This window comes from Miniopterus schreibersii (genome assembly GCF_964146895.1).
Source record: "Miniopterus schreibersii genome assembly, chromosome: 6".
NCBI lineage: Eukaryota > Metazoa > Chordata > Mammalia > Chiroptera > Miniopteridae > Miniopterus > Miniopterus schreibersii.
In genome coordinates this window covers 82,380,597-82,392,665 of record NC_138107.1, presented here as the reverse complement: position 1 = coordinate 82,392,665, position 12,069 = coordinate 82,380,597, and the positions used below count along the sequence as shown (strand labels likewise).

The window sequence follows — 12,069 nt, the reverse complement described above, 5'->3', positions numbered from 1 at the left end:
AAATACTTAGTTTAATACTATCAAAAAGACACATTTAACAGCCAACCTAGCCAAAACCATAACCATCGGTTTTGGCCGCTGTTCCCTAATATCCTAATTGTCTATTCTAAATAAGTCCAGGGGAAGTGTGGCCCCAACGTATGGGGAAAGGAGAAGTGGAGGGGACACATGACCAGCTCTTAGACATTGCTCACCCTGTTGGAACCTAAGACCTGAGATGAGTGGGAGGTGGGGGGAAGAATAAAAACTCCAGCTAATTCCCTTGCTTCCCAGGACGTGGCCATGGAGACGGAAGCCTCCGAGAGGGGTCCTACCTGCAGCTCAGCGCCCGGGAGTAGGAGGAATCCCAAGGACTGAGCGGTGTGTTCATGAGGCCTGAGGGAGCCAGCGGGGTTGGAAACCACACCAACAAGCCAACCCAACCCTTTGCCTAGCGAACTCCTACCCACCTTCCAAAGCTCAGCTCGGGTTTCACGCCCTGGGAGGAGACTGCCCTGACCACCAAGTCCAAGGAAGACTTTTCAGTCCTTCCCTGGCTTGACCTCCCTTGGCATTTGGCACCACCCCAGCTTGGTATCCTCTGGGTGCTGTCCTCGGCCCTCTGTCTCATCGCTCGAGACACCCTCTCGGGCCTACTTCGTGCCCTCCTGAGATTTCAGCCGCCCCCAGTACCTGATGGCTTACACCCCTGCATCGCTCATGTCCCGACTGTCACTGGACATCGCCAGCACGTCCTGCTGGCACTTCCAAGCCAACATCCTCTCCCGCCGCCGCCCAGTGGCCTCAGCTACACGTCGCCTCCGCATCCCTCCCCCTGGTCTCCTAGAGCAGCCTGTGTCATTGTGTCTGCGTGTTTGTCTTTCCCTCTAGACCCTTATCTGAGGGAGGCCACATCTTTACTCCCGCCAAGCTTGTCTTCTTCCTGTTTTAAACTTTTATTTATGACCATTTTTACTTACTCAACCATAAGCGCAATAGTTAGAAACAGTGTCTTCTACTCTGAAACCCTATTTGTTGCAGGCGCATTATTTTTTTAACACTTTATTTCAATCTTAGGGAAAAGTTACAAGAATAATCCAATAAACTCAAGTATACGCTTCACTTATATTCACCAACTATGAGAACATTTTACCCCATTTGGTTTTCTCCTTTCTCCATGTGTGTAATTATGATGTTGAATCATTTGTAATTTGCAGACACCATGGCCCTTAACCCTTAAATACCTCAGCATGTATCCCCTAAGAACAAGAATAGTCCCTTGCATACAACTGCCAGCTTCAGAAGTTTGATGACACCATGCCATCCACCAATCATCTCCAGAAGGTTCCTTAGAGCAACTATGAATGCGTGAATGTAGTCATCAGGTATCTTTAGTCTGTTTAATCTGGTTTTCAAACTTTGTCTTTTATAACATTAATAATGAGATAAACTGACATAAGGCTCCTGACATAATACACTGAGAAGAACACATCTCTCATACAGAATTACCGTAAATGCCAAAAATCGAATCTCATGATGGGGAAACATTACACATACTCAAATTGAGGGACCTTGTACAACTGTCCCCTTCTCACAGGTCACCCTCATTCCCACCCACGGGCCTACAGTCGCCCTTGTCATTTCTGAGAACGCTCTGGCCCACCATCATTCGCAACTCGGGCACAGATGTCTTCTCTTTGGAGAGTCCTCCCCGCCCACCCTACCGGATGCAGACCCTACCCTTCAGGCCACTCAATCTTGATCCTGTTGTTCTGCTTTATTTTATTTTCAAAACATTTACCACTCTCTTTTTGACCATAACAGTATCTTGTTTAGCTACTGGTTTACTTTTTTTTTTTGTTATCTCCCACCCCCCCCCCCCCCCTCCGCACAAGAATATAACTTTTATGATAGTGGAACCTTATCTAAAACAGTGCCACCTTTAGAACAGACGCTCATTTATAGTTGCTGGAGAAATGACTTTCCCTCTTTGGTGTCTAACAGAGTGCCTAAGACTGTGAATACTTGCCAAGTGGGTGACAATATAATGTATGACTCACAAAGTAGAATATTTCTGGTTCAGATTTCCTCCCAAGTTCTCATTTTTGCTTAGTCCAAACATTCACAAGATTTCAACATCAAGACTTCCTTTTGTTAAAAAGCACGAATTACCATCTATAAAAATAGTCACAGGGAGGTAAAGTACAGCACATGGAATACAGTCGGTAATGCTGCAATTACTACGTATGGCGTCAGATGGGTACTGGACTCACTGGGGTGATCACGTCGTAAGTTACATAAATCTCTAATTGCTATGTTGTACACCTGAAACTAACATAATATTGTATATCAACTGTAATTGATAAATAATAAATAAATAATAAATATACTGCCTTTGGAATTCTCCACTAATACCTATTTCATTTTCTCTGAGGTAGAAGAGACTTAGGGGAATGTCTTAAGTTGTTCCCCTTGCACAGATACTGAGATTAGCCTAGGGTGAAAATGCTGAAAAACATATTTCCACACAAAGCTGACAGGGAAGATTCAGGAGGGAAACTCATAGGGTAAATTCAGTCAATGAAAAGGAAGTTATTTCAGTCACCCAGAAATATAATTCAAATATTTATTTTTATAAACAATATTTAAAATATTTTATTCGACTCTCAACATGTCATATAGGGACCATAATCAATAGTTGTGCTGGTATTAGTAAGAGAAAGAGAGCGGTGCTACTGGTCAACCTCAGCAATGCCTTTGAACTTCTCTGCCTTAGATCAAAGCAACAATTTCAAAGGGAAAAAATTGGAAGTGAAACAAAGAAAAAAAGAAACCTTGGGTAAAGAACATAGCATAAATAATTCCTGGTGCAGCAAGCGTTACTCCCTTTTCCAATTAAATTTTTTTAAGTTGTCCTTGAACACAAAAAAAGTAAGCCTTTAAATTAGTCAACTTAATTCAAATACAAACCAAGGAGCACTCACTATCGTTTCAGACAGGCTACTCATTCTACTTAGTAACATTGAGTAAATCACACACCATTTTTTAAAAATACACAAAGGGATACCTGCTGTCCGGTAGGTGTTCAAGTTCCTTCCTCCTGCCTGTGCTTTGAATGCTTTCTCGCACGCTGCATTCTACAGCCAGCTGGCCCAGGAATAATTAGATACCAAGAGAAACTAAGTGATGTAGTTAAATAAGACTGGGCGTGCAAATAGATTAGCTGGCTATTTCTTTTAAGTTTGTATTCGAAATCATTTTAGACAGAGAAAAGTTGCAAAATTAGAACAGAGAGTTTCTGCATAGCCTTTACCCAGCTTCCCCCAATGTTAATAACCTGCATGACTCAGGTACACTGATTAAAACCAGGAAATTAACATTGGCACGATACTATTAACAAAACTACAGCTCTTATTCAAATTGCACCAGTTTTTCCATTAGTGTCCTTTTTCTGGTCCAGCAGTCAGTCCAGACCCCCACATGGCGCTGAGTGGCCATGTCTCCTTAGTCTCTTCCAATCACAACCTTGACCCTTTACCGCAGTCATTTTGTAGAAAATCCTCTGAGGCGAGTCTGTCTAATGTTTTCTCGTGATTAGCTGGTCATCGCTTATTTTGGATAGGATAAAGCCCTTTCTTATTTAAAACAAGAGGAAAACATCTGATTGCTTTTCTAGTTCGATTCCTACCAATAGAGTACAGTTTCTAGGATTTCGTCCAATTGATTATTAGTTCATAGTCTAAAGGTATGTATCCTCTTGGGCAAAGAGGAAAAGTCATCTTGTGAACTTTTACAGCTATATTACAACTTTTTCATGTACTTTTCCTCTTCATAATGGCTTAACCAAGTTGATATTTTTAGCTCTTTTTATGTCTCTCTTGACAAATTTTTGTCTGGCTATCAGATACTAACAGAAGCATGCTAAGAAAATGTTTTACTCTAGTCGTGAATTTGTCCATATCTCTATATATTTTTGCTTTTGTCGATTTTTATTTTATGCATTTTGAGGCTATTTTTTATATGCATACACATTTACAATTGTTACAACTTCCTTATGAATGAAAATGTTTATTATTATCAAATAGAAATATAATTTGTATAATTATAGAATGGTGGCTGCCAGTGGCTAGGGGAAGGGGGTAATGGGGAGATATAGTTTAGTGGGTACAGAGTTTTAGTTTTGCAAGAAGAAGAGAGCTCTAGAGACGGATAGTGGTGATGGCTCCACAGCAATGTGAATGTACTTAGTGACACTTAAATATGGTTAAGACGCTAAATTTTATGTTACCTGTATTTATCACAGTTTCTTAAAAAGTTGAAATGGTGAGGAAATAAAGGGAAAACTAACTTTACTTCCTTCATAATTATACATGACCAGCTCTAAGTCCTTTGCTTTGCAACAACTCTAGCTGTTGATAGACGGTTGCTATTTACATCCGCTTCTCCTAACAGCTCCAGCAGGTAGTTATTCTAACCCGCGCAGAGAGGCAAGGAACTGGCTCCCATCCCCAACCACCGCGTACACGGGAGCATAGCCTCGGCTCAGGCCTTCCAGGGGTGTGAAAACACTCACACAGCCAAGTAGCTGGGAACCCACCAGGCATTTGCAGCTTCCAACACCCAATCCAAGCACTTCTCACCTATAAGCGTGTCGGGGGAGGGGGCTGCAAGGGGTGTTTCGGAGGCGCGATCCCCTGCACGAAGCAGGCCCGCGGAGCCCACAGCAGGAGGCCGAGTCCACCTTCAGCGTGCACAGCGCGGGTTACACAGGCCACAGCGAACGGGGCGCTAATGTCGCGAGCACAGCTGCATTCTGCTGGATCATTACATAAGGTCACCATCAGGGGCAGGAGCAGGACAGTCGGGGTCACGGACGGGACACCGGGACCCATGGCCCTTACCCCACACACCTGACAAACTGCCATAGCTTTTGGCTGACTGATGATGTTACTTTATATAACTTGGTAACATTGTTCAGCCTCTAGGCCTTATTTCACCGACAAGTTATATTCTGCTGGCAGCTGTATGTATAAATTTCCCCAGAGCATGCTTCTGACCCACCCTTGGGCTGTTCCACTTCAATCCACATAATATTGCTCTTGGTACCACTCTGCACGTTTTCTGGCCTGGTCAAGCTCTGCCGAGGCTCCCATTAGAGGTAAACTGGCCTGAGAAAGGTGCCGCGTTCAATGTAGTTCCCGGGTGATACCAGTGAAGCAATCACTGTGTGGGTGCCTGTTTCTCTTGACTGTGATCTTGAGGAGGGGTCGGTGATGGCAATAGGACTGCGTGGTACTGGTGTTGGCGCCAAGGCAAATTCCAAAAGTTATAAGGAATAATAATAGCGAATATTAATAAGCACTTACTCTGTCACTCTATTCGGTGCTTTATATTTAACTGTGAGGTCCCACAACTACACTAAGCGATATGTATTTTGATCCCATTTTTCAGAAGGAACTAAAGTTCTGAGACATTAAGTAATATTTTTCTGTCCACGGTGTCACAGATAAGTGGTCTTGCTAGGACTACCTGAACCCAAGAATAAGTCCCTGCAGTATTCTACTGCTTCGCTGAGTTACATACTATCCCTGTTTTGTATTTGAATCTGTTTTTCAATGCATCATGGAGTGGTAGGAAAAATAGTAAACTTTCAAAACAAAGATTTTTAAGTCCCCTCCCCCTCCATCATTAGCTAATTAAGCAAGCTATCTGCATAATAGGAAATTCCTGTCTTGCCTACCTGACTTACAAGACTGTTCAGGTGAAATTACTTTCTAAACTGGAAAAGTAATTTGATAAATGCTGGCCTTTCTGCTTACACTTTTATTCTCAATAAAATGTAGGTCCTCTAGGTCAATTAAAATCTTGGGTGTGGTAGATATTTTCCTTTATGTAGGCAGTAAAATGTACCCTAAAAATCTCAATATGAATCAGTAAGATTACTCAACATGATCATTTGTTTATGGCTAAAACTTATGCTTCCACATTTACACTGGAATCCAGCAGACAGCACCAATTAGAAACATCACCAGCAGTGGGACAAACTGACAGCATGTACCTCCTGGTATGATGCACTGAGCCACATCATTACACAGGACTCTACCCAAAATGTAATCATGAAAATCAATCAGATAAACCTCTTCTACAAAACAAATGACCCAGACTCTGCAAAAACGATCAGTGTCATCTAAGACAAAGAAAGGCTGAGGGACTCACTGTTCCAGGTTTACAGACAAAAAGACACATAACAACTAAATACAAAGTGTGATCCTCAAATGAAAAAAGAATTGGCAGTAAATGGCATTATTGGGACAACTGGCAAAATTTTAGCGGATAGTGTTCCTTAGATAATATTATTGCAACAATGTTAAACATGCTGACTTTGATCACTGCATTTTGGCTAGAGAACACCCTTGCTCTTAAGAGATACACACTGGTCTTTAGGGATAAAGGGCCATGGCGTCTGTGACTGAAACACATATAAGTCATATAAAAATACTACATACTTAGGCCATGGGCTAGCATTCTTAATTCACGGAGGACACCAGCTGGGGATAAAATATGCAAATGTCGAATGGAAGAAAAATTCGTTGTATTTGTACAAGACAGTAGTAGTTTTCCACAAACATGTCAGGAATCAGAGAAATCTGAATATAGGGCAGATGTAAGTAAGGCAACAATCACAGCAGATGAATAGGAGAAGTCCTGAGGGCATCTCTCAGGTTACAAATTCAGCTGCACACAGCTCCCCGGCCTCTAGCAACCATCACACTATGAGTGTTGGGATCCTGATACCAGGTCCACAAGAGGACACAGAGCCCAGGCTGAGCCAGTGGGCACTGTGTGTGAGAGAGACAGAGAGACAGAGAGAGACAGAGAGAGACAGAGATAGCACACGCGATGCCTAAGTCCCCTGGGTCTCTCCTGGGAGTTATGAGTAAATGAATCCAACGGCAACTGAATTAATGCGTCTGGGGTGATTAACAACCAGAAGAGGGCCAGAGACCTAGCTCAGGACTGACATTAAGAGGCCCCATCAGGTTTTAAAGAACCTGCTCCAAGTCGTCTTAGTGTCTAAGCTGGGTAAGTTAAATGGAAGGATTACTTGCTGCAAAGGGGTGGGTGGGGGAGGGCAGCGCGTCCGGGGAGGGTCGACAGGAGACGGACACACTGTGCACCGAGCAAATCCCTGCGCAGAGAAGCGAACGGGGCCAGCCTGGGACTCAGACGCTCCGCAGCCTCGGGACCAGCCCACGTCCCGGGCCGCGCGGGCCGCGGGCAGTCGGCTCCAGCCCACGGCCGGGGCGAGACAGCGGCGCTGCCCTCCCCGCGCCCCCGGAGACGTCCGCGCCCCCCGGGACCCGCGCGCGCGGCGAGCCCCCGGCGCGGGGAGCGGCGGCCCCGCCACCCCGCGCGGCCGGGCGGGGACCGTACCTCGGGCGCGGGCGACGAGGCGTCGCGGGTCGGGTCCGGGCGCCCGGGGCGGCCCGAGGGGGCGCCGAGGCTCATGCCGGCGGAGCCCCGCGGCGCGCTGCGGCCCAGGCGCGGGAACAGGCTGCGGCGCGCGGAGCCGCCGGCGCGTCTCCCGGGGCAACCGCCACGCGCGCGGGAGGCGGCCGGCCCGGCGCTGGCGGCGCCCCGTGACCCCGCCCGGCCGCCTCCCGCCTCTGAGACGTGCCCGGGGGCGACCCCCATCCTCCCGCGCGTCTCCCCGCTTCGGGGGCCCCCTGGCCAGGCCGAGGCTTGGCTGACACTTGCTAACGCGGCGGGGGGACCGCGGGGCTGCAGGTGGGTCTCCGCCGAGAATTGCACCGCGAGCGCAACTGCGGGTCTGGCGCTTGGGCGGGGGACCAGCGGCAGCGAGGGGTCGGTGTTGCCGGCGCGGCGCGCGAACGAGGCGGGGGCCAGGGGACGCGAGGGGACGCGCCCCTGGGCTGCACGGCTGGGCGCAGACGCTTCTGCCCGAACCCCCGGCCGGCCCCGGGCGCGCCGCGGGTGCGGGGCCCGCGCCGGTTCAGCGCCGCGGCTTTGGGGCGGGGCGGGACCGCGCGCCGCGCCCGCCTCTGTACCGGCCCCGCGCCCGGCGCGTCCTGGGGGCGCCCTTTGGTCCCGGTTTCCCGGCGCCGCAGGGGATGCCGCGTGACGCTGCGGGAGTGACGGCCGCGGGGTAAAGATGAGACGCGTGCTCTCGCAGGTGCTGTGCCGGTGCTTTCTGAGCCTGCCTTCGTTAAGTAAAAGAGATTATGAAGTGGGTATTAGGATGAGGCCCTTTTTAAATGAGTTACCGCCCGGCTGGTGTGGCTCAGCGGTTGAGCATCGACCCAGGATCCAGGCGATCGGGGTTCGATTCCCGGTCAGGGCATATGCCCGGGTTGTGGGCTCCATCCCCAGCAGGGGGCGTGCAGGAGGCAGCCGATCAATGACTCTCATCATTGATGTTTCTCTCTCTCTCTCTCCCTCCCCTTTCCTCTCTCTGAAACCAATGAAGACATATTTAAAAAGAAATTAAAAAAAGAGTTACCAATCACAGGGAAATAAAATAAGTTGTCCGGGCTATACAGCTGGTCAGAGGCAAAGAGTCAGACCCCAGACCATGAGACTAAGGCGCAGAGAAGGGGAGCAACCCCAGGACTTGTAGCAGAAGCTAAAACTGGAACCGACATTCACCTCACTCTAAGGCCCTGGGTAGACCTCTGCACAGTTCAAAATCAGACGTGTGTCAGCTTTCTTTCCTTGGGTTGCACCCGGTCATCTGCAGGCATCACTCTTGCGTCTGAGAATTCCTTGGCCTTTACACTGGCCTTTGATTTTACAGCAACATTGCCACATATCCAGGCCAGAATCACCTCAATGCTTTCACTTGAAGCAATTCTAAAAATTAATTAATTAATTTAATTAAATAAAAAGTCCTTAGCGGAAACTGAGACTTCCGTATATCTCCTGTTAATAGGATGGTTTGTAGTAAACATGTTTTCAGGTTGCAGTTTCTCCTTGCAACAGAATCACTACACGTTTGCTAAATTGTTGGTGAAAAGACATTACTGTAGGAGACACAACAGCTGATGAAACCTCAAGGCACCTGGAAGAGAACCACCCTGAGAAAGTCCCTTCTCTGTTAACCCTACATGCAATTGTTTTAGAATTCAATTTCATAAAGTCTAATTCCAGTCATTCTCATCAACCTTATAACTCTTCTTGAGAACAGAACATACGAATTCGAGTCTTTAAAAGTCAGTGTTGATGAGGGATGTGTTAATTAACCAGATGTGAGGAATCCTTCCACAATGTATCTCAAATCATCGCTATGCACATTTTAAATATTTTACAGTCTCATTTGTCAGTTATACCTCAATAAAGCTGAAATAAATCATACACACAATACAGAAAAATTTTAATCAGCGTGAAACAGATTTTTCTCTATGTGAAAAATGTCCTTTTGTGGTAAGTAGGGCAGAAAAAGTGCTTGGCCTGACCTCTGCCAGATGCCTTTGAGCTTTCTGGATGTTAAGACATGAGCTAAGTGACTCTTCAAGGCAGCATCTGGCGATGTGTCCTTTGTGTTGAGAAAGAGAAGCCTGAGTGTGGATGTAGGTCTGAGCTGGACCCTGGAAGGGACTACAATTTGGGACTAGCCTACTAAGATGGTAGAACTACAGGCTGGCAGGGGGAACCCTGTTAAAGCAAGGGAGGGAAGTAAAAATGCACAAAGCATGTTCCAGCCCAGATTTCTCACAAAACTGCATGTGTGGGCAACGTATTGTGATCCACAATACCTCAGTACAGACTTCTACTTTCCTTTACGACGACAACAAAGGCAGGAAGCTACCAGCTGTGGGACCTAGGACACCTATAACTGCTTCTTTATAGAAGAGGGATGTTCCTCATTAGATGCCAGGCTCAGTTTGGACCACCGCTAGCCAAGCTTTTGCAGAGCATTATGAATGCTGACCCAAAGGCAGGTAGCAACAGTTGGTGGGTATGTTGGAGGAGACAGATAGAGGCAAGGAGGCCTGCAGGAAAGGGCTGTCCCAGGCCAGGTGACAGGAGGAACAGGTGGGAATGGGGGGGGGGGTGACAGTGGGAAGGGAAGATTTTGAGGTGGAATCAACCTGGGTCTAAGGTTACCAGCCAGGCTGGAAGGCTGCTGAGGCCTGAAACGCAGCGAGGAGATAAAGCAGAGGAGGGAGAAGAAAGAGTTCAATTTGGGGCAAATTAATCTGAGGTGTGATAGGGGAAAGCAAACATATTTTGCAGTTTGGGAACAGGAAGTCCTGGGCATCCAGCTTAAACCAGAATTTCCAGCTTGCTCTGCTAGCATGTTAAAATTTATCCTGAAATATATTTATAAAGCTGGAGTGCTGACATATGTTAAGCAAACATATCTGAGACAAGATAAACATGCCTCCCAAGTTAATCTGGGAGGCAATGAAGAACTGTATCTCTTCTGGCCCTTGGGCTTTTTTGGGGGGGGGCTTTCTTGTTTACTTGTTTGTCTTGCAAATATACATGTTCCTCATAAGAAAACTTAGAGTATGATAATGACTTTGGGGGCTTTTGACGTATATTTAGAAACCTGTCACTGAAACTGTTCCTATGACATTTTAGTTGTCTACAGATGGTTTTAAAAGACTATGTTTGATTGAAATATTTTCCTTAGCAGCTGAATGAAATGCTGCCCAAGGCTGCAAACAACTACTTTAGTCATCTAATGGAAAATTCTTTGGTAAAATATAGACCACCAAATCTGTTTTCCTAACTCACAGGGCATCGGAGGGTCTTTCGAGCCACTCTCAACCCTTGCTTGGACTTGGTTGTTTTGCTGATCTCTATTTGATCTCTGGAAGAAAAGAGTCTTTAGCAATGACTTTGGGTTTACCAATTTATCCTAGAACAATCCCTGTCCCTATTTGTTCTCATATGACAACACAGCTAGTTGTAAAACAATTTATCAAGGTCACTTCAGAGGTCTTCATAAATTTAGACATTTATCTATAAAGTCTATTGTCTTTTATTTCCCCATACATATGACTGTTTCCAATAGATTTTATACCTAAATTAATGCAATCCATTTTATAACTTTACAATAGGCTAATAGAGAACCACTGAAAATAACCAACTCAGGGCCCTTCAGTTTCATCATTAAAGTAAACTCCAGATTGTTCTTTCCAAGGGCAAAATCCTTATCAAAAATTGGGAATACTGTAAAAATATTTTAGCTGAGTAAATATAAATTACTGAAAAACATCCACAATAATACATCTTTTCTGCACTTATAGGAATTTTATTTGACTTTCAACAAGTTTTAATCTGTATTTCCTCAACTAGTCAGAAAGATTTGTTGTACATAATACCATCCTTCGTGGCCTTACTGAAGTGATCTTTGAGTTGTCAAGTTTAAAATAGCTTAATATTTTAGGAAACATTTGGAGGGATTAACTGGACAATCAATGTTAACATTTTTCCATTCTAAGGGGAGAGAGCACTTTCTGGCAAACTGTCAGAAGATCCAGCTCCCCATGTGTCTCTTCATTAGGAAAAAGATGTCAACCAATCAGGAGGATTATGGAAAGTCTGGGGTGAAGCAAGAGTGCCCTAAAGGCCTTCTTTGATTCCTCTCCCCTCCACATCCCCTCACAGCTATCTAATCTAGATTCAAACCAATGCTAGAATTATTTTTCTAAAACCCAAAATCTGATCAGATTATTCCCCTGTTCTAAAACTTTCAAGGAACCCTCACTGTTTATTGGAAAAGCGGAAAACTCTTACCATCATATGTCTCTCTTTTTTTAAAGTAGTTTTCAGAGGTTATTATTTTTCCTCCTCAAATCAACTCTTCTGGGGTGGGTATTATTATACTCTTATTCAGATGTGAAAACTAAAGTTCAGGGAGGGAGCTCGCTCAGGTTCACACAGCATAAACGGCAGTACAGGTCTTTCCAGTGAGGCCTCCAAGTTCTTTGTTATTGATATCATCCAACAGTCAGAATTTCTCAAACGTTGGGCCCACCCACCCTGCTGGCTGTGTTTCCCCTGTGCAACCAGGCTGCCAGGTATGACTGGTCAGGGGGTGCCCCGCACAAGAGTACATTT

At 45.8% G+C, this 12,069-nt stretch overlaps 1 protein-coding gene across 2 annotated transcripts in view; it reads right to left on the bottom strand.

The window, feature by feature from the left end:
• CCDC170 (coiled-coil domain containing 170) overlaps positions 1 to 7,558 on the bottom strand; it is a 63,455-nt gene extending 55,897 nt beyond the window's left edge. The window contains exon 1 of one of the 2 annotated variants that reach the window (XM_081140671.1): positions 7,414 to 7,558. In XM_081140671.1, the coding sequence (XP_080996797.1) occupies positions 7,414 to 7,488 (75 nt within the window). In that variant the 5' untranslated portion in view covers positions 7,489 to 7,558. The remainder of the gene's footprint in view (positions 1 to 7,413) is intronic. The other variant, XM_081140672.1, reaches the window with a different exon arrangement.
• Positions 7,559 to 12,069: the final 4,511 nt, after the last annotated feature.